This window comes from Pempheris klunzingeri, chromosome 9 (genome assembly GCF_042242105.1).
Source record: "Pempheris klunzingeri isolate RE-2024b chromosome 9, fPemKlu1.hap1, whole genome shotgun sequence".
NCBI lineage: Eukaryota > Metazoa > Chordata > Actinopteri > Acropomatiformes > Pempheridae > Pempheris > Pempheris klunzingeri.
Genome location: NC_092020.1, coordinates 5,592,591 through 5,613,619, shown reverse-complemented (window position 1 = coordinate 5,613,619; position 21,029 = coordinate 5,592,591). Strand labels below are relative to the sequence as shown.

Below are 21,029 nucleotides of genomic sequence, written 5' to 3'. Positions count from 1 at the left end.
AGATGGTTGAGTTCTCCTGCGCCAGGCATTCACTAATACCAGCATCCCTGACTAGCCATCTCCAGTAATACTCTCCTATCGAGTACTACACACACACACACACACACACACACCCAATGCCTCTGCCACCCCATTCTCTCTCCACATCTTCCTTTTGTGTGATTCTCTCGTTCTCCTGCGCCTGGAGCGAGTGCCGGTGCTCCCACAGGCCATGATTAATGTGATTGGAGCTGTGTTCCTCTTTTTGTTTGTGCGTTCCCGGCAAGCCGTAGGGGAGTTGTGGCACAAGGGAAAGACTGAATCAGCACACGGGCCCCTCCGCCGCCTCCACCCACCCGCCGATTGTTTCCGGATTCTTCAAGGAAGGGGCTCATTAGTGGGGTATTAATATCACCCAGGGCTGGACTAACACAACCAACAGGAGAGTCTGCAGATAAAGCCTGGCTCAGCGTGAGAGCAGGGAAATATCTGCACACTTTTATCTGCACTGAGCAGCCAGCCTCACTGAGAGAGAGAGAGAGGCACTGACGACACACACACACACACACACACACATATAGCCCTCACAGTCCATGTGTCCATGCATTTGCACACCTGCATCTCAGGTTCCACAGTGCTTGTGCAAACACGGTGTAACGATAAACTCCAAACAAATCAATGGCAATGCACACGGATCCAGACACTCCAGCGTTTTATCAGGCTTATACATTCATCTTGATCACCAGGAGTCATTAATAAACAAACAGTTTCAGGAGGAAAGATGACACTGTCGGTGTTGTAACGTGGCAGGGTGCCATGCACAGCTGTAACGACATATTGGAGAATATTTGGTGAGTAATGTTTGTGTTCCAGGGGAGTCCAGCCTCTGGGAGGGACTGAGTCAGCAGTCAGCTCCCCTCTTCCTCCTCTTCCTCCTCCTCCATGCATTGTTGTCACTAGCATAGGAACTGACTTTTGGTGAAATGCACACATTATAGGCATCCAATTTCAGATGAAGCCCTTTCAAAAGTCAAAATGATGAAATAAATCTCCCTATGGGTCAAACGCAAAGTAGTCTTCACATGGATACTGTATTGTCTGGGTTGGAATCGAGGAACAATCGACGAACATGGTGCAACGATATCTTTCAGTTTGATGTATAAATTGTGAGTTTTGAGCGAGCTCTTGTCTTGTCCAAAGCTGAGCTAAAGAGCCCCTTAACAGACACCAGTGAGGTGGTACAGCCTGGACTGGGTGCCAGTCAATCACCAGAAGTAACAATAACTCAGGGATGTTAAGGATGTGCGGTTGTGTACTATAGATATGACGCATTGATATACAGTGATCAGAGCTACTTAAAACTCCCACAGTGTTTCAGGTAAAGCTCAGATTCTCTGTTTAATCTTTAAATCTCACTAATCAGCTCAGCTCAGCACGCCTATTGAGTAAATCCACCGTTCAGGAATCTCTGCTTCACTTAAATGAGACCAACAAATCCCCAAATATTTTGAAAATAATACTTTGATATTTTAGCACAAAGTTGGATTACAAAAGTTCTCCTGCATGATAAAACATACAGCTGTCAGTGATAAAACATGTAGGTGACTAGACACTGAACTTAACTTATGGTGAGATAGCTGTGCCGATCACAGTCTACTTAAAAAGGGGGATGCTAGTTTTTCATGCATCAAGGTTAAAGAGACGCGTCTAAGACAAATGGATTTCACGCTTCTCATCTAGTGCAATTTCTGAAGCATTCAGAGCTGCGAAAAGCTATTAAAGCTTGATGTCGTCTTGTTCTGCTGCAGATTTGATAGTCAGATCTGCGGGTCTGAAGTGGGTACATGATGTTTTCTTCAGAGCACGATGGCCTAAGAAGGTGCAGAAAAATGTCATGTCATGCAAAAATGTGTAATGGAGACTTGTAAGCAACCTCCCAAATAATGATATAGCATGTAAATGATGATCAGCTGGTAAAAAGCCTTAAAGGAATAGCTGAAAATAGTTGGAAGTATGCTTTATTTTTTTCCTTGTCTAAAGTCAGATGAGAACGACTTTCTTCCATTTGTATGGTAGATATGAAGTTCAGTTTAGTATGGATTAAACAAATGAGATGGAAAGTGTGATGTCAGTGAGCTTTAGGGGTGTCAGCCGGCTGATTTATTACTTTTGGACAGAGTCAGGTTAGCTGTTCCTCCCTGTTTTCTGTCTCCGTGCTAAGCTCAGCTGACCAGCTGCATAGCAACTGTGCAGATACATGAGAATCTTCTCGTCTAACTATTGGCAAGAAGGTGAATAAGACTATTTCACTCCATTTTATCAGGCTATTCCTTTAACAAACCTTGAATAAATTGGTTATACCTGAGGATACTGTGTGCAGTGATGTTATATCTTAGTAAGAAGCATGAAGAAGCATGCTAGTAAAGTTTAGTATTCAATTCAATTTTGTGTGTTTTCCATCTGGAACGGAGGAGTTCTTGTTTTATTGTGGCGTTTGATTTTTCCCTCCCGTTTCAGGCCCCTTGACTTCCTGCCCTTGTGTGTTTCCCGCCCTGATTGTTTCCACCTGTGCCCCCCTCCCTGGTGTATATATTGCCTGTGTTTCCTCTGTCCTCTGCCAGATTGTCTTGTATCCTTGTGTCGAGCGTTCCAGCATCTTCAGTGAGTGTTAGAGAGAGTTTCTTGTCAGTATTTTGAGTTTAGTCAGGTTGGTATCTGTTGGTAAGTGTCTGTTTTTTGGTGCCTCGTCCTTGTTTTTGAGCAACGTTAAAGCTGCACCTTTTTACAATCTGTTTTGCCTCGTGTCGAGCTTTTCAGTCCGTCTCCTTGTGTTTGCTTCTGCTCGTAACAGGAGGCTTTTATCTTTTCAAAGCCAAATACAAATTTGAAGAGAATTCAAACCACAGGATTGGAACGTTTTATGATTTAATTGGCAGATCTTTTGATACACATTTGGCTAGAAAACGGCAAAATTGAAACAATAATCAAAAATAATTTTATGTTTTCAAAGGTTTATCAAAAAGCCTGTGAATTAATTTATGAATAAATTTAAGCCAAACAAACACAGTGTTTATTTTTCAAACTCTTCAATTATACGTGCAAAAATATGTGTAATCTAGATGGTCAAACAATTTGCAGTTTGAGCCTTTAAGGACTCTTAAATGCCACAGTTTATCATCTATAATTCAGATAAACATACAACTTCAACGATGTGGTACAACATTATCTTATCTTTGTAAATGGCTGATTCTTGTGTCTACAGTAGTCTACATGTTTGAATGGATTAATAAGTAATAAAAATGCGGCAGACATTTAATTAGAGCTCTTGTTTCCTCTGTGAAGCAACAGTTCAGATGTGATTTGATCTGCTTGAGCTATTTTTGTGCACAAAAGGGAAAACAAAAAAAAAAGCTGACGAAAAGTGTGTTATTGACAAAAAATGTTTACAGGCACACAAAGAGATATTGGACTTATAACTAATCACCCAACTGTGTTGAGGGTGTAACAATACGCAACTCCTGTGCTCTGCAGCATATCTCCTCTAATCTTAGTCAGATCCATCATATTTCTGTCTCAACCTACTTCCCATCTTCATTTGCAGCCGAGGGGTCGCAGGGTGATGGATGTCTCCTCCACACTCTCCTGTCCTCCTTCCCCTTGGGCTCGCTCCTCACAGTCTCCCCACCATTCTTCTCCCTCTTTTTCTCTCCCTCTCTCTGTCGCCGCTTCTCTCCCCTCTTTCTCCTCAGTAACTGGTAAAAATAGAGCTTCATAAATCATGCATCTTCTCTCACAGCAGCGCGTAAGTTCGAGAGGAAAAGAAATAAATGGGGGATGAAAGAGAGAGAGAGGGGTGTTGAGGATGAGAAGTAGAGACGGAGGTGGATGACATCAAGCTTCAGGAGAGGGCTGGGAAGTTGACAGGGGAATAGATTGGAGCTGCAGGGCTCCTGGCTGCCCTCTCCGTCTCTCTGAACATTGGTTGATTCACGGTAGAGTTGCACCGGATGGAGGAAATGAATGTTAACATGCTGGGGAGCAGGCTGGAGGACGATGAGTGGTTGCCTCCCCAGCAGAGAGACATGTTTCAAGTCCAAAGAGAAGAGAAGAGATGTCTCTCAGGGACTCTTTTCAGTTTGAGTCGATCTGTTTGTCGCCCTCAGTAACAGGGATATGCACTCTCACCGGAGGAGGTGGAGGCAGTCAGAGATACTGACCACAGCTGCAGCTCTAACATTAAACCACAACACAACACATAGTACTTCGCAGATCCTTTGTCTTGCTGACAGAACATTGATGGTTTCCACTTAGCAGCCATGTGCACACATCTCAAAGCAAAGCTAGGATTTACAGAACCCAGAAGCATTTTCCTCCCACAAATATATATCTAACAACACGGTGCCATTACCAATCTAAAATCAATTTAGAATATACAAGCAGCAACTTTAAAGTCGACAATATATTTGGTCACTTAACATTTTGTCAGTACAGGACTGTGAGAATGTGGGATCGTTTCGAAAATTGTTCTCTAAGCCAAGTTCACACTGAAGAGTATTACATTAGGTTTTTATTTGCTTTTTTGAATTGGTAAATCTGTAGTGCATTTTTTTCAAATTGCATCTGGGTGCATGTAAACAGCAGCGTCAGGATAGTGATAATATGGTCTTCACATTCAAAGTTCGTCATCTGGGACTCCGCGCAGAGTCTGCCTCAGTCTACGTCCCTCCCTCCCACACTCTTAAGGTCGGCCTGCTGAGAGCAGTAGCTTGAACCGGGTGATGAAGCCAGGTCTGTGTAAAAATGTGGATCAGGTCTCTGCAGAGATGTGGGGCAGGTCTCTGTAAAGATGTGGGCAAAAACAGTCCCTGATTCCTCTTGCTTGGCCAGTTGGATTCCTGTCGTTCACTCCACTTCCTACGATGGCGGCCAGGTCCAAGCTGGGTTAGCTCAGATCTGCCCTGTCCTCTGGGACAAGTGCACTGCCCACTGCGGTGTTTGGTCTTGCTGGTGGTGGTTGGATGGCATGAGCAGTGATTGTGAGGTCCACTGCTCTTAATCGAACCCCACAATTTCCAGTGCCTAAAAATTTATTTCTGACACATTGCCCGCTGGGGTGTTGGATACCGTGGGCAGTGATTTTTTGAAAGCCTGCTGCTTTTGATCCAAAAAGAAAAAATAACAGATTGAAATAAAAACATAGCGAAGTTTGAAGTAGCTACGATCTGGTACATTTGTGTCATCATTTGTACTAAATATCGGACATTATCTGTTAGCTGGGCAGCGCTATTTCTTCTATGTCTCATGTTGGACTGAGGGAAGATAGGACACCACAGTGACTCACTATCACCCCTTAGGTACGACATCACGGACCAGACTAGCTGGTTAGCACGCTAACTCCACCAAATATTTCAGTAAATGAATGTCATGTAACATCAATACTGTTATTTCTTCACATTCTGTTCAAATTGTTAGTTGATTTGTTGTTGTTAGTTGTTTTAAACTAAAATTGTGGCCAATTCTTACATATTGAACCTTTAATACCAAGACACTGCAGTCTGTGGTGTAATTATAGAAAATTCAGTGAATAAACCACAAAAATTTGAATTTCTGAATAAAGTTTCACATCTCTTCTTCTGTGCTTACATACAAATGTGCTTTCTCTTGCTTATCCGAATGTCCGTGCTTTGCATTTCCTCCTCTGCCTCTCTTGTTCTTTATCATTTTCTTGTCCAGAGGTCGATTACCTGTCAGTATCTTTAGCATAAGTATTTCTAGATGCCTGGTTCAACCCATGTCAGGAAGAGGGTCGTGAAAGACGGTCAGCCAACACACAGTGACCCATTACAAAGGACCACAGACAACCTGTTACTGTCAGCCCTAAAAGGGTATAAGATGAACAGGCTACGAGCAACACAGTGGGACTGTCTCGTTTTTCTGAAAACAAAACCTTTTTCCATCTGAATAATTTAAAAGATGCTACAATCCCATGAAAGTGCTACACTACATATTAGCTCTCATAATAACTCTCATTTTTATATTAAAATGCAGGTGAAAATAAAACCACCAAAATATTTATCCAAACCTCCTGTTGTAGCAGCCAGTACGGAGTATTTTTATTACTTTAATGGGATTCTGGTGCAAGGTGAGCAACTTCCTTCTACATGACACATATTCAGTTGACTTCACTACAAATAGAAGTCATATGTGCTTCCTGTGTTGATGTAGTAGTGCTGGTGATGTCTGGGTAAAATCCAGGAATATCTCTTTAAAACATTCTGGTCTTCATATTATTATATATCATATTATTCCTTCCCAGTGCTGCACCATTAGCCTTTAGTGAATTGGCTGAAACCTGAAAAAAAAAAAACACTGCAATGCTCCTTTAATCCCTTAATTCATTCACACAAATCCTAAAGTGGTTATTTGAGGTGTTGTCTAATTTTGGTTGATCTCCCATGACTCCTCAGTGAGACAAAATTAGCCTTTAGGGAAACGATGCCTCTGTCCCTCCAGTGACACCACTGAGCAAGGAGTGTCTCGGCAAGATTACATTCAAACACTCACACACACAGGCACAGGCACATGACCTTGTCACAGAGTGGAACAATGCACTACCACAGCAGCTTTAATCCCATATACTGGAACCAGAGTCAGGGCCATAAACACAGTGTAAAGTCATCTGTGGTGACTGGAACTGCAGTCTTAAATAAACCCACACAGAACCTATTTAATTTTGGATAAGGATCTCACACACTCACACACACACACTCACAGGGAGCCATTTCCCCTAAGTCAGCGATTCATGGCTGCGGCCACGCCCTCGCGCTGTAGAGTAAGTGAGGTCAACCTGTGTGTTAATAAATGATGGGTTCTGAGTGGAAACCTGGTCACCGCAGGGATTCAGGGTGTGAGAGTGAAAAGTTCAGCAGATATACAGAAGCTAAAGCACATCCAGCTCTGTAGCTCTGGCAGAAAAAGACCTTCATATTTCATGAGCACTTCTCCCTCCGTTCACATGTGGTCTGCGAACAAACTTGACGGTTTTATCGCAGCTGAAACCGCACATAACGGGTCACCGCTGCTGAGGAGTGAGAGACGAGTTTCAGCGAGACGAGCTGTCTGGCGTCCCAAAAGAAAAACACGCTTTGTTCTCCTCCCTCTGCTTCCTTGCTATAATGTCTCTCTCTTATTCAGCTCAGACGAGGCGTGCTCTTGCCTTGAACATGAAAAAATAAAATGTTGTAAGTCAGTTGAATCTGTGTGTTTGTGATTTCTTATTACAAGGTGACATGTTTTCTTCGCTGGAGTGAAGAAATGTAGGCTGGATCACGTATCCTTCAATGCAAACATACCTTCCCTCACTCAATAAAAGTCTTTCAACCTGAAATAAACTTTGTAAGAACATGGTATTTCTTTCATTGCTTCATGTCCTCTGTGCTTTTCTGATGGATAGATAGTTAGATCATAATGTTAGTGCTGCTACACCATACACATTCATTTCAATGAGACCACTGTATTGGCACAATGTTGGCGAAAACATAGGGTCAACAACATCTTTATTTATATAGTGGCAATTCATAACGGCGTTATCTCATGACGTTATCTCATGAATGCACCATTGAGGTGATGAGTTGCACGTCCCCTGTTGAAGTGAATGAGAGGCAGGGCAAATATTCACAGAGATTAATGCTCGTGTGACTAGTGTGTCTTACAGTTGTTGAGACAGAAGATAAGATGATTATTTCATAGATATTTTTTTTAAGTGCAGTGTTTTGGTGTTATGTGTTAATAAACTCAAACTGGACTTCCAGTAGGTGATAGTTAAATTGTTTCATCTCTATGAACACACCCACACCAATGCAGTGCAGTTTTTAATGCAGTGCTAAATTGCATCTGACACCCACTTACTGAGTGTGTTTGTGTGCTGGACTCACCATGGCACTGAGGCGGGTGCGGCTGTTCACAGCGTGCTTCAGAGCCACCTTGATCATCGAAGGCAGTCTAAGAACAACAGCCTCCATGTCCTGCTCTCCCCTCATGGCGCCGGCCAGCTTCCCCAGTCCATCTACGTAGCTCCTCCAGTGAGGCTGCACCTCGGCTGCTCCCCCCAGGCAGCCCTGCATCACCGCCTGACAGAAGCCTCTGCAGGCTGGCGGCCCCAGCATGCCCTGGCAGTGCGGGCAATACCACAGCCTCAGCAGGGCCCGGCTACAGTCCCGGCTGGGCCGCAGATGGTCGGTGGTGTTGACGACCTCGATGCCCAGGTTCAGTGCCTGCAGGAAGACTCGTGTGGCCAGGAGGGAGCGAGACAGACGGGTCATCATCAGTTTGGGATAAGGGCCAAATGCTCCTGAGTCCTTCCAGGCTTCTCTTACACACTCCTCTGACCCAGAGGACACACTGCCCCCCAGCAGGTGGCGGTATGCCAGGGGGAAGAGGCGACCGTAGAGCACCGCCACCATTTGGTCCACGGTGGAGTCTGAGCCCAGGATGTAGAGCGACATGTCCAGGAAGAGCTGCCCCACAGAGCTCTGGGCTCCACTTCCGAGACCTGGAAACTCTGACTTCAGCATGGCCAGGGTGGAGTTACGGCCGTGACGCAGCACCAGGTCAAAGGCCTCTGCAAGGGAGCAAGAGAGCACAAGACAGAGTCAGAGGAGGTGAAAGTTTGGACACCATTTTGAAAGTTTGTTGCATTCAGCGGATGTTGATATGCCTCAGTAATCACAGCAACTATGCCAAGCTGTCAGAAAATAGGCAGCAATTTATCTCAAAAACATGAAACAGTCAAATAGATTCCCAGCAATTCCCCCCAAAACATGCTTCCCATCCTTAACGATCTCAGAGAAAGCTTCCCACGCACACACTCACTTCCCCTTTTCCCAGTTTTACTCAATCTGTTGTTTTCTCTAATGGGACAATTCACACATGCACAGGACAAACACACACACACGCACACACAATAATGCAATAATAGACGATGACTCGGAATATAAAGAGAGCAAAGCTTCTGCAACAGATGAAAAGCAGGATTTGGGGTTTGACCTTTCAGTACAACTAAAGAGCGGACTGAAAAAAAGAACCCACAGAATCTTTAAAAAGTGGCTTGAAAAGAGAATATTAATCTCAATATATTAGTCAGCCGGGAGAGGCATGGCCATGTCTGCAGGGAGAAAAGCAAACAGAGCATGCAGGAGGGAGGGGTGCGTGTCCGATGTGAGGAGGGAAAATAATCAGTAGCGTTTCAAGGCACAAAGTGAAGTCTTATCAACAAGGTGGCACAAGAAGCGAGAGCTCTATCATCGACCCGGTAGCAAAATGAGCGAGGACCCAACAACAGAGGGGATTTAAAGCTCCATTACTGAACTTAGCAGGGGAGCTGAGAGTCAGTGAAATGAAGCTTTGGACAGGAGAATAGCTAGGGATGCCGAAATCCCATTTATACCGCAGCTAGTCCACTACATCACTTTGTTGGGAGTGATAGCCACAACAGCTTTGCGAGGGCGGGGGCGCGGGGAAAGCACTGGTTTAGGGGACATTAGAGGAAGTTATTGGTTTTTGTGCCGCTAAAGCTAGCCATTTCATCTGTGTTATTTGATTTTTCTTGCTTGGGTAGTTTAATTTCTTTCTCTTCATGCTTCTGTGAGGTCAAATGAGGCTCGTCAGCCTACACAGAGCTCTGGGGCCTTGGACAGAACTGTGAGACGATGTGACAGCTCTGTCTCTTTTGTGTAGAACGTATAATGTGTTTTTCTGTGTGTAATTTCAGCCGCGTAAGGAGATCCATATGAGAATATGAAAAAAATCTGAGCGAAGGAAATGAGCATAACTCCCTCTCTCTGACAAACAGCTGCTGGTGGGCATTTAAACTATGTAAATTTGGAAAAAAGAAAGAACAGAATCTTACTTTTATTACTCAAATGACATGTTGAATTCATCGGAAATAAAACTTCTGCGCAATTAGGGCTGTTTCTGTGGCAGCCTCACTTGGTGGGGTGGAACCGGTAGCTTGTTGTGGCTAACCTTAGAAGTATATTGCTGTCAGTTCAACTTCATGACTCCACGCACGTTGTCTGAATGTTACGTTACATTTAAACACACCAAAGAACTTTAATGATTTTAATGACTTCACCACAAAGTAAAACAAGAAGTGGACATCTCACCAGGAGACTTAATGTTTCGTGTTTATGGTCTTGCACCCAGTAAGGCTCTCTAAAGGTGCATTTAAACTCAACACGCAGCACATTTCAGATGTATCACAATGGCGAATAAAGTCAATACATACATGAAAGTGCATGTGCAGAATTCAAAATTACTCTGGGTGGTGTGAGTCGAGGCAAGGACACATCCATATGAGTTGAGAGTGTTTCAAAATTGCATTTATTTTGAGGCTTTATGACCCAGTTCATTAACTTACAGAAATAATTAGAAAATAACAGAGAGAGAACTGGATCAAAGCCCCAGCTGCCAAGCAAACACGACACACGCACAGTGGAGGCTGCACATACTGTCACAGCTCCAGCCAGTTCATAACATTCACCATGTTGTTTTGCTCTGCCTTATGCTAACCTGTCCTGTCATTGCACATTCAGACCATCTGACCCGCTGCACTGCAATAACCCCGCTTGCCCATCACCTGATGCTTACTCACCTGCTTCCCATTTACCCCATCCACCAGCCCAATGTACTAGGTTCATTGTAACAGTGGTTATTTGCCATTTCCAGAGCAAATCAGCGAATATTGTATGATGTTGCCTTGTACGCTACACTTCTAAACTACAAGGCTCTGTGTGAAGGCTGTGAGTCTGTCAGCCAACTCAAGAGAAATGAAGGGAATTTCAATACACTATCTCACCTGCTGATCCTGGACCAATTTTTTGAGTACCTCTGTGGCAACCTAGACATAATTAGCATTCATACTATTACAATACATCATTTGTATACATGCACTGGGATGCACTAAAAATTCTTCACCAAGAACACATAATAGATTTCACTTAAGGTACTTTAGGAGCTGATAACCCATCTATGCGGATAGTGCTGGTGTCAGAATACTCAGAGCTGTATAACACAGTGCTAGCTAGATGGTTGTACTAACATTTGGCTGAAATGACATGTGTCATGTTTCCGATCCTCCATTTAAACCGAGAGAAAGAGAGAAGGTACCAAAGCTAGACCACAGTATAATCACAGCCTTGGTCAGTGGCAGCCACTTTTAAAAATTTTTATGGGGAAGCTCTTTCAGGTTGTCAGTGTGGATGTGGTGCGGCTGTGTGAAAAAGCTTTTAGGCTTCATTAACCCAGTGTTACTGCTGCGTTTATGTGGTTTTTACAGTTTAAAACTTCACAATAGTAAAAGTTAAAGTGAATTTGATATATTTGAAAATATGATTTCCAGCTAATTTGATAAGATGATCACATCGTAGCTGTAAAACTCTAACCAGCCTTAACAGACCGTTTAGTGGTTATGGAGGTTGGATGGTTAATACACCTGTTCTCACTATTAGCAGGCTATTACTTAATGGTATGATGACCCAATACAGGCTTTATATGAGCATGAATGTTGAAACTGTAGAATCCCTCCTATAAGACTTTATAGTGCCAACGTGCACACGCACACACACACACACACACACACACACACACAGTACTCTTCAATAGCTTCTCTCTTTCAGTATCCCATGATGACTTTTCCTCCTCTCCTCACTTCAAAGTCTCCTCAGTGAAAAGCTGTCCAGGTTATTTCTCATGTGTGTGTGCAGGGTAGTACTGGGAAAGCAATTCAACCCTATGCACTGGATAATGGAGAGGGTGGGACACACATGCACGCTGCACACTCACATGCACACCCTGATTGACAGTCTTGCAGAGAGTGCCAGTTAAAGACACACAGGGTGAGATGGCCAGTAAAAACTTTAGGGATTCATGACGGTCCATCGCAGCCCACTGATGTGGTTGACGCACCGGCCCAGATGCAAGACGATCAGTACACTATTGGGTATGTGCAACATTAGCTAGTGCCATTAAATCACAAGCAATCATAGTTAGAACAGCTGTTTTGTCAGTCAAATGTATTTCAGGCTGCGAGTGCTATTGCTCATTTTGGTCAGAAACGTTTCCGTCAATATAATCTCACAAGCAGTCTTTTGATCTGAGAGGATGAAATAGAAATACATGAGTTTTACTGATTTGGGAGGTTTCCTGTATTAACTTCCAGGTCCACACAATATGGCATGACTCACATTAAAAGCTACTGTAGGAAATAAATCACCATTGGATATTTTTTTATAGGTAGGAGATAAACCGATCAACCCAAAGTAAGAACTCCTACTAGCATACCCTGATATCAAAATGCGTACAGGTTGGCAGGTCTGCATCATTATCCTGTAAATGCCATTGGCCACTGTTCAGCAGAAGTTAGGTAGTCATGCTTTAGCCAAGCCATCTATGCTCAAACAACCTCAGTGGTAAACAGTAGCAGGCTTTGGTTGTAAGTTTGAATGTGTGTGTGAATATGAAAAAGGGTGGAAAACAGCATGCATACTCAGCAATACAGTTGCTGGGTGAATAAAGGTTAAGAAAAACATTTGAGGATGTTTGGGTGAGTGTGAGAGGATGCTCTGGAGCAGCGCACATCTGTTTAGATTTTCAGGCTACGGATGTCCTGCTGCGTCTGTGGAGCACTTCCCTCTGTGATCAATGAAGAAGCAGATGCACAGATTGCCAGCCGAGACAAGGAGACAGACTGGGAGGAGGTAAGACACTCCCACACGCTCACACACACAGAAAAACACACGCAGATGTACATAGAATGAAAAGTCTTCTATCCCTGGTAATACTAATGTGGGAACAGAATAATATTTAGTTACTGATCGAAAACTGAAGGCAGTGAGAAAATGCACATCCACCTCAAAGCTTCTCCTTTTCTTGGTTTCTATGAAAGCCTCTTAAATCAAACTCTGTAATTCAGCTGCTACCTGTAGTATCTCTTACACCACAAAGAGGAGAGCCACTTTGTAATGGTAAGAGAAAGACTAGAGGGCTCTTCATAAATGCAATTCAATGGCTCTAAGTAGTACCCGGGGTCATGGTAAGAACCATTGTGAGCCCATTTCCTCTGCATGCTGCTCGCTTTCTTTCATCAGTGAAAGCCTGTGCAGGATCAGGTATCCTCTAATGGAGGGGAGAGGGTCTATATGTCAGGGACGTGTGGCATCCTGGATACAACTGTAGGAGGTCAAGAGCACACATTACCAGAGAAGAAGCTCACAGAAACAAGCTTGAAATTAGCAGTAGTGTTTATTTTGTGTGTGTCACAGATGGAGGCAGAAGGCTGGCTGCTGCAAAAGTGTTTCTCCTCCGCGGAGCCGTGCAGAGACCTCTAGAGGGGCAGGTGCTCAAAGTTTAAAAGGGGCACATGGAACAGTATTTCAAAACACCGTACAGCAACATAATCTACAGCATAACCTGCTGAATTTAGATTCTCAAAACTGTAACATTGGGGCTATTTTGTATGTATGAATGTATGATAAGATTATGACGGAACAGAGAGAGCAATGCTTTTGAGTCACGAAAAAATAATGAAAAATACATTTGAATTGAAGTTAACATTATTAAATGAAAAAAGTAATAAAGAAAAGTATACAGCAGTTTAATTATAACACTTAACGCTGAATAGACAAAGCAGAATGATCGTATATTATATATCAATAAAATCTACTATAAAAATTTTGGCTAAGATATGAATAAGCAGCTACAGCAAATTGGCTCATTATCACGTTGTATCTCGTTTGTTTACTCTGCACAAAAAATTCAGTGTAAAAACAACAGTTCATGGATTTATGAGCTGAATTACTGCTTTTCACGGTGAATCGACTTCATGGAGTCTTGTCATCACGTCGTTAGATTATGGTCACCGTGACTCTACTGGATCTATGTTGCATAACAGATGCAGGATTTGAGAGTGATGCTGTGTAACACTAATACTATAATTATGATGTGACAATCAATTACACGAATGAAACTCCTCTAAATGTCTCATTAAAGCTTCTGTCTGTGGCATCCTGGGTCGCAGCTGCAAACGTTAGCATAACAGAGAGCACTTCACGGGTGACCTTTCACCTGCTGTGACGTAAAGTGGCTGACAGCAGTCAGGTCACTTCATGTACAGCTAAATTATAATTGTTTGTTAAATCTTTTTCTTGACAAGGAAACATGAGCAGGCTGTCACACATACATAAAAAAAATATAAAATGCACCTTGACAAAAGGGCTCTTTGAACATAAAGGCAGAAAGGGTTGGGTGTGTAAGCCCTCTCAGCCCCCTCCTTTGCACATGCCTGCTCCTCAGAGACTGAAGGCTTTTTACAGATGGATCAGAAGCACGACACGGGGGAAAACCTATTTTACCAGCCAGATAATGTTTACTCCCAGAATTATGGGCCTTTCAGCTTCCTTGGCCATTAAAATAAGGATATCCATTAGATTAAGTCAAATATTCAACAGGTACTCTTATCACAATGTCATTGAGGATACCGTAAATCTTCAGTGTTACACTGAGAATGCTTTATTATAATATCAACTTTCTCTGCATATAATGTCATTAATCAAAGCCCGCAATTAAAGTGTGATCAAGTACTGAAGATTTCAGGTTGTCTAAAGTGTGAAAGAAGTCTAATAAATCTGTGCCACAGTGAGGTCACTTATTTCTGACACCTAAAAGCTCTAAGTGACTCCAGCTCCGACATAAAACAGGCTCTCCACATAATCTATGAATGACCTGTCAAATGAACATATTTGATGTTCACAGGGCCATCAGTCTGGGTGTTACATAAGTCAACCCTGCGGCTCATAATACTCCAGACTGACTGACCGATCGCTGACTGTGGTTGACACGCTGCGAAGGCAGACAGACACCCGGCTGCCTCATCAATCAGCGGCTCATACACCTATTATCCCCAGGAGAGGGAAACATCAATAAATTACCCAGCCAATGAGACTAATCCATTTGGCTGATGGAGTGTCACCTCTAGCCGCCACAGAGATGGATGGAGGAGCCGCTGCCACCTGGTCCCGGTGACAAAACTGTAGCTGCCCAGGACGGAGGGAGAGGACTGGCAGGGAGGCTGGCGAGCCATTCACAGAGACACATGCCAGCACACTGCATTTCAGGTGGAAACCCTCTACCTCCAAAGTAATGACGGACATGACATGATGACATTTCTTCAGCTTGTTGATTGTGAAGTTCAGACTTTTTGATGGGGCTTCATTAACCCAATAGTAATCAAAATCAGTAAATCACCAAAAGTAGTTATACGGTTTTTACATGAGTGTATTGAGCATACACACACACACACACACACACAAACCTCCCAGTAGGATTTGCATCCAGTTATGATTTTATGAGCCTGTCTACAACAAAAGCAGCATCTGTTCATTGACTGTAAACAATACTTTGTTTTTCCAGACACATTTCACTCAGCTCCCACAGACCAACCTGTCCCAGGTAACCTGAGAGCAACTTCGTTTGACAAGCTGCTCTTGCGGGACAATGTGTGTCTGAGTCCGGGTGCCCTGGCTTACGGGACGGCGGCGGCGGTGAGCCCGGGCAGGGCGGGGTAGGCTGATTCCAGGAACAAAGCAGACAGGATGCTGGTAAGGCCCAGATAGCATCACCAGCCGACCATGAGGGCCAATGGACAGCGGGGCAGAAATGAGACATGTATTAGGTTACTCCATCTGTCGGAGAGCACCTCGCCTCACACACAGACACACACATGCACACAAGACATACACAACGCAATCACACAGTGCACAGTAGTGGCCAGGTGGTGACAGTGTGGGCGAACATTTGGCAAACTGTAGTGGGAGGGCAAGGTGTGAGTCAGGTGTAAGGACTAGAGCTACACGCACACATACACACACTAGCAGCTTTTCCTTTTCATTCATTTATCTGCCTCCACATGAGCTTCTGGAAAATGTTTCCCCACAGCGACACAAAATAAGAAACAATGAGAATCCATCCTCTGGTCTTAAAACCTGTAGTCTGCTCCCCATTAAGCAAACCAAGGGAAGAGAGGTCACACAGTGACTCAGACACACATTTTAAAAGAATTAGCACTTTCCTTCATTTTTAATTAATGCTTTGCCGAATATAATTACTACAAAAAAGTTCCAGTTTATTATGACGGTGGTCTACTTTTCATAGTTTTTCCATTATTTGTGTCAGTTTTGTTATCGTTGTGTTCACAAAAAGACTTCAATAAATAAAAGCCACAGACATCCAACTAGCTTTTGGTATAATCAGCATAGATCCAGCATTGGTTCAGGCAGAGCATCAGCTTCTCCATTCAAGCACAATCATCACTGGTGTACAGCACAGCCATTATAACTTGACATTTCTCACTACTACGCTGCTGATATGCTCGTGCCAACAATGTTTGCTATTGCAGCTCCCTCCATCACCCCTCCCTCACCCTTAGGTGATGAGTTACTGTTAAATTAAATTAAATCAGATTATCTGAGAGCTGCCTCAAAGAGCCTTTTTCTGCCAGATGTAACAGTACGAATTTCAGAGGTGTCTCAGTTGTTATTATTATCATTATTATTATTATCATTATTATTATGATTACAAAATGATATAAAGTAGGACTCAGTAAAATTAATTAGTGACTTGTAACAGGGTCATTTGCAAAAACGGTCCAGGAACAATGAGCCAGATCCTCTTCTATCTAAGTAAAAGACAGGAGGCACTGGACATCTACACAGACCAATACTGCTGGTCCTTCCTGATACAGAATATGCCAGACTGCTTCCTCTGCCTCCATATTTCTGTCTTTCACCATTGACTCCATTGATCCCTGGCGCTGCGGTCCTCACCGAGGTCAAAGTTCAGTTGCGCTCTATCTCAGGCAGGCAAACGGGCGCTGCTGGAGGACACTGTGTACAGCAAAATAGAGGACACAGTGAGGTGGGAAGGACGCAAGGGCAAAAGTGAACTGGAAAAAAACAGCATAGAGCTGGAGGGGAGGAAGAAGAGGAGGAGGGAGGGATTGGGGGGGGGGTTAGTGAATAGTGCCAGAACGTGTGGAGAGAAACATTCAGCGAGGCAGGCTTTGAAGCTGCATTCAAAGGAAGCTGGAGTCAAGCAGTGCCAAAGCTGTGAGACACATCGCACACCTCTCGCCAAAACTCAGCCACGGGTGAGAGAGACCTGACACCCCAATCAAATGCTCGCCTCGCAGACAAAATACGCATACAGTAGATACATCTTTGGACTCAGAGGAATCCTACCACTCAGAAGTGAAAGGCTATTCCAATAATGGACTCATTCCCAGCACACAGACGAGACAGAGAGACAGGACACACAAACACGGCCCGCTACACACACACACACACAGACACACACCCACAGACACACACCCACACACACACACACACACACACACACCCACACAGACACACACCCACAGCTCTTGTTGCTCTCTAGGGTTGTGATTTGAGGACGTGGATAAAGAGCCTGCAACCCATCCAGAGTGGAGACAGGTTGAGCAGAGATGAGAGAGGTCACGACAAACACAGCTTGAGTGCTCCACTCCAAATCAAGCCTCCAAGCTCTATTAATCCAATATGCATCTCTAAGTAGATCCTGTGGTTTAAGATGAATACACTCCCACTCATTCACCCTCAGTCTATCTTTAATGTTTTGCAAAGCATCACGCCCATGCGTCGGCTTAATTCTGCACAGCTCGCTTTGAGACAGAAACAAATGTTAAAGGAGAAATATTTGCATTGCCATTTCATAAAGTGCTTAAATACTAACGAAAGATGAGGTTCTTTCCTTTTTGAAGTCAGGGCTTTTAAGACATAAAAGAGCAATGGACTGAACTGAAGTGAACTTATAAAGAAAAGCAGCGAGGGGATACAGAGTGGTTTTGAAGTTCTTGAAACAGATGGGTGCACAGTGTGAGATAGGGAGAGAAACAAGGAGTGTGAGAGATGGAGAGAAAGAGATGGAGTGAAACAGTGAGGGTGAGGGAGGGATGGCTGGACTTAATTGTGAGCGCGGAGCTGCGGCGTCGCAACAAGACAAAGAACTTTTAGTGGATTAAAAAGTGATGTTAAAACTATCATGTCAGATTTGCCCCCTGTCAGACCTGCGGCTGGACACTCTTGTGCTTCACGATGTTGTTTTAGTCAGCGTGACCTCCAAATCCTGGAGGTTAATATTAAAACACAAGTTACATTACACTCATTAAGTTACAATCTACTCCCTTGTTGTTTGGGAGTGCATGGTTGAGACGATAACAAATCCTACTCTCCCTCTTAATTAATACAAGCTGAATTTAATGAATTGTTCGAAAGGCCAATGCCTTGCTACTTTAATAATTAATTGTTAGTTATACTGGCTCTTTTCCTTTATAATGATACACAGTATGTGAGATGGCCTGTGATGTACTGCTACAGAGAAAATAGTTTGAAGATGAGTTATCCTCGTCATGAGATCAAATGGGCTGCGTGTGCTAGTGTGGGATTGTGTTCGTAATTGACTGTATGAACCCCTGAGGGTTGAAGGACATCAGTGACGCTTTCATTGCAGAGCAGCAGAGTGCAGTGTACGGCCTACAGTGTTTACTGTACCGCTTTTTCATGACGGTGTGTGCTTGAGTGAGATTCAAAACACTGAAGTTGTGAGTGGTGGTTCAGGGGTCAGTAAGTTAGAAAAAAACTAACTAACTAACTAGTATCTGCAGGGATATCAGCCTTAACTTTGTGAAAGGGTGGATGGCCTCAGGGAGAAATAACATGCCAGCAGATGTTGATGTGGAACATGAAAATGTGGAGCTTTTTACCAGCAGCAGTTAAAAAGATGTGGCACAGGATGAAGAGCGCTAGCTGAGCTTTATGTAGTTGGCAGTAAGTAACCTTAACAGGCTTTAAACTGTTTAAACTAAATGTTGGACCCTGCAGTTCAGCAACAGGCTGCAAACTGCAGCTCACAAGTTATCGGTGCAGCTGTCACTGAGGAGGAAGGTATCAGGACTGAAATGCATGGTCAGGAGGGCACGGAGGTCAGGCAGTCGAGGAGGAAAAATATCAGCGGGAAATAAGTGAAATAGCCAGAGGCTGCTGAAAAGAAGGAGCCTGCATTGATTTATGCTGATTCAACAAGAGCGTTTGACAGATCGACTGAGAAACGCTCAGTAGAAATGGGAAAGTTATCAGAGTAAAGATTCAGAGCTGAGAGCTTTGGAGTTTGTGAAGGCAAAGGAGGCAGCTGTCTCAGAAACAGAGGAAATGTTGGGAAAAGGCAACAAGTTGAACAGTGAGTGCATAGCCAAAGACAGCACAAAGGCAGGCCTCAGAAGATGAGAGAGAATGAGTCGGTGCGGGCCTGCTGCTGCTTTAAGTGTAAACTGGAAGAATCCCTGATCGCATTGACGACCACAAAGGATGCCAGGAAGAAACAAAGAAGAAAAATGAGCTAAGACAGCATTTTGCAAGGCTGATTTAAAATTTATAAAATCATTCGTCACATACTCCTCTTCGTGGAGACGAATTAAGTCAACAATCCAGATAGTTAACAATATTCATCCTCTTTGCAACACGTACAAACCTCCTCTGTTGTAGCTGACAGCCAATCAGAAGCCATCTGCCTTCTTCCATGATCACACAGTCTTATATTCTTTTTACTTGCTGTAATCTTGTACCTTTTAACATTTTACATCAAGACTTTTTCTACGTTTAGAAACACTGATGCAACAATAAAGTGTAGTGTGAAATATAGAAATACTAAAGAAGCTACTGTTGTAATAAATGTCACACTGAGAGAACAAAGCAGAGGAGACACCTAATTCAAAAAACTGCCAAAAAAGACTGTTAAACAAAACCTGAGTAAAAGGTGTTTCTCTGGGGTTTTGACGAGCTCACAGCTAAGAACATAGGCCTTCAGTGCTTGCATGGATAAATATCAGGTTTAAGACAAGTTCTGAAGAGATATCATATCTATTGTGGGATTTAATTGCTCTGCACTATAAATCAGGTACAAAATAATGAGATAGTGTTTAGTTTTGTCAGCTGGCTATTTGTAGGTGACCAATAGAAAGTGATAATGGAGTAGATTCTCTGAAGAGGACCAAAATCTAACATAACATGCAACAAGTGTTCTTCAGCCTCATTCAAACATCCACCACAGGGAACTCAGAGACAAGAAGTCAGGCTTTTGTGCCAACAGATTTGTTATTAGTACCATAACTTACTCTCACATTCTACTCAAGATTACTCGTGAGCATTGGCGTGGGACCTTACAAAGCCTCTTGTTGCATTGTGTTTCTTGTGTATGCCTGTGAGTTTCTACCACAGTAGTGATCAGTTGTGAAGAATGTCCCATCTGTAAAGCTAACCTTGGACACACAGCTTTCACCGACTGGGTCAAAAAGCACCTCACGTGGAGCCTCGGTGGAGACATGCTGCCCATGAGTCAGTTTCCACGTCAATTGTTGTTGCTGTTGCATTTGGTTGAACTACAACGCAGTCATTGAAGTGGTGGGAAGCAGTTGAGGGATCATGCTCTTCAGTTGATTAAAAAAAAAAACCCACAACAAATAATGGACATTAAATAAGAGCATGATGTGAATGTGGACAGAACAATTTCTACCTAATTATGAACCTGTAATATGCAAATATGGTAGTTATAACTATATTATAACACATATATTGATATATATATATATATATTAATATATTACGTTTATGTGTCACGCATGAAATCAAGTTTATGTTTAATTAAACTACAGTACTATTGTTAATATTGACGAAATGAAATTGTCATTCATCAGCGGGACTTATTAGTCAGAATCATCCAAAGCTAAAACAAACATCACGGCCCAGCAGCTGAATGAAGGAGCTCCAAACACCAAAGGCGGATACGCTTTGCCACTATCACCATGTTGCACACCCACTTGATTCTCATTTGACAGCATGTTGTAGCAGACCTCATGAAATCAACTGGAAGACACCGTGCCTGGGAATTGAACTGGTGAGGGATCTACT

At 43.2% G+C, this 21,029-nt stretch overlaps 1 protein-coding gene across 1 annotated transcript in view; it reads right to left on the bottom strand.

Moving 5' to 3' along the window:
• Positions 1 to 21,029, bottom strand: part of gpc3 (glypican 3) — a 97,636-nt gene that overhangs the window by 32,808 nt on the left and 43,799 nt on the right. The window contains exon 3 of the mRNA XM_070837329.1: positions 7,914 to 8,599. Coding sequence (XP_070693430.1) covers positions 7,914 to 8,599 — 686 coding nt within the window. The remainder of the gene's footprint in view (positions 1 to 7,913; positions 8,600 to 21,029) is intronic.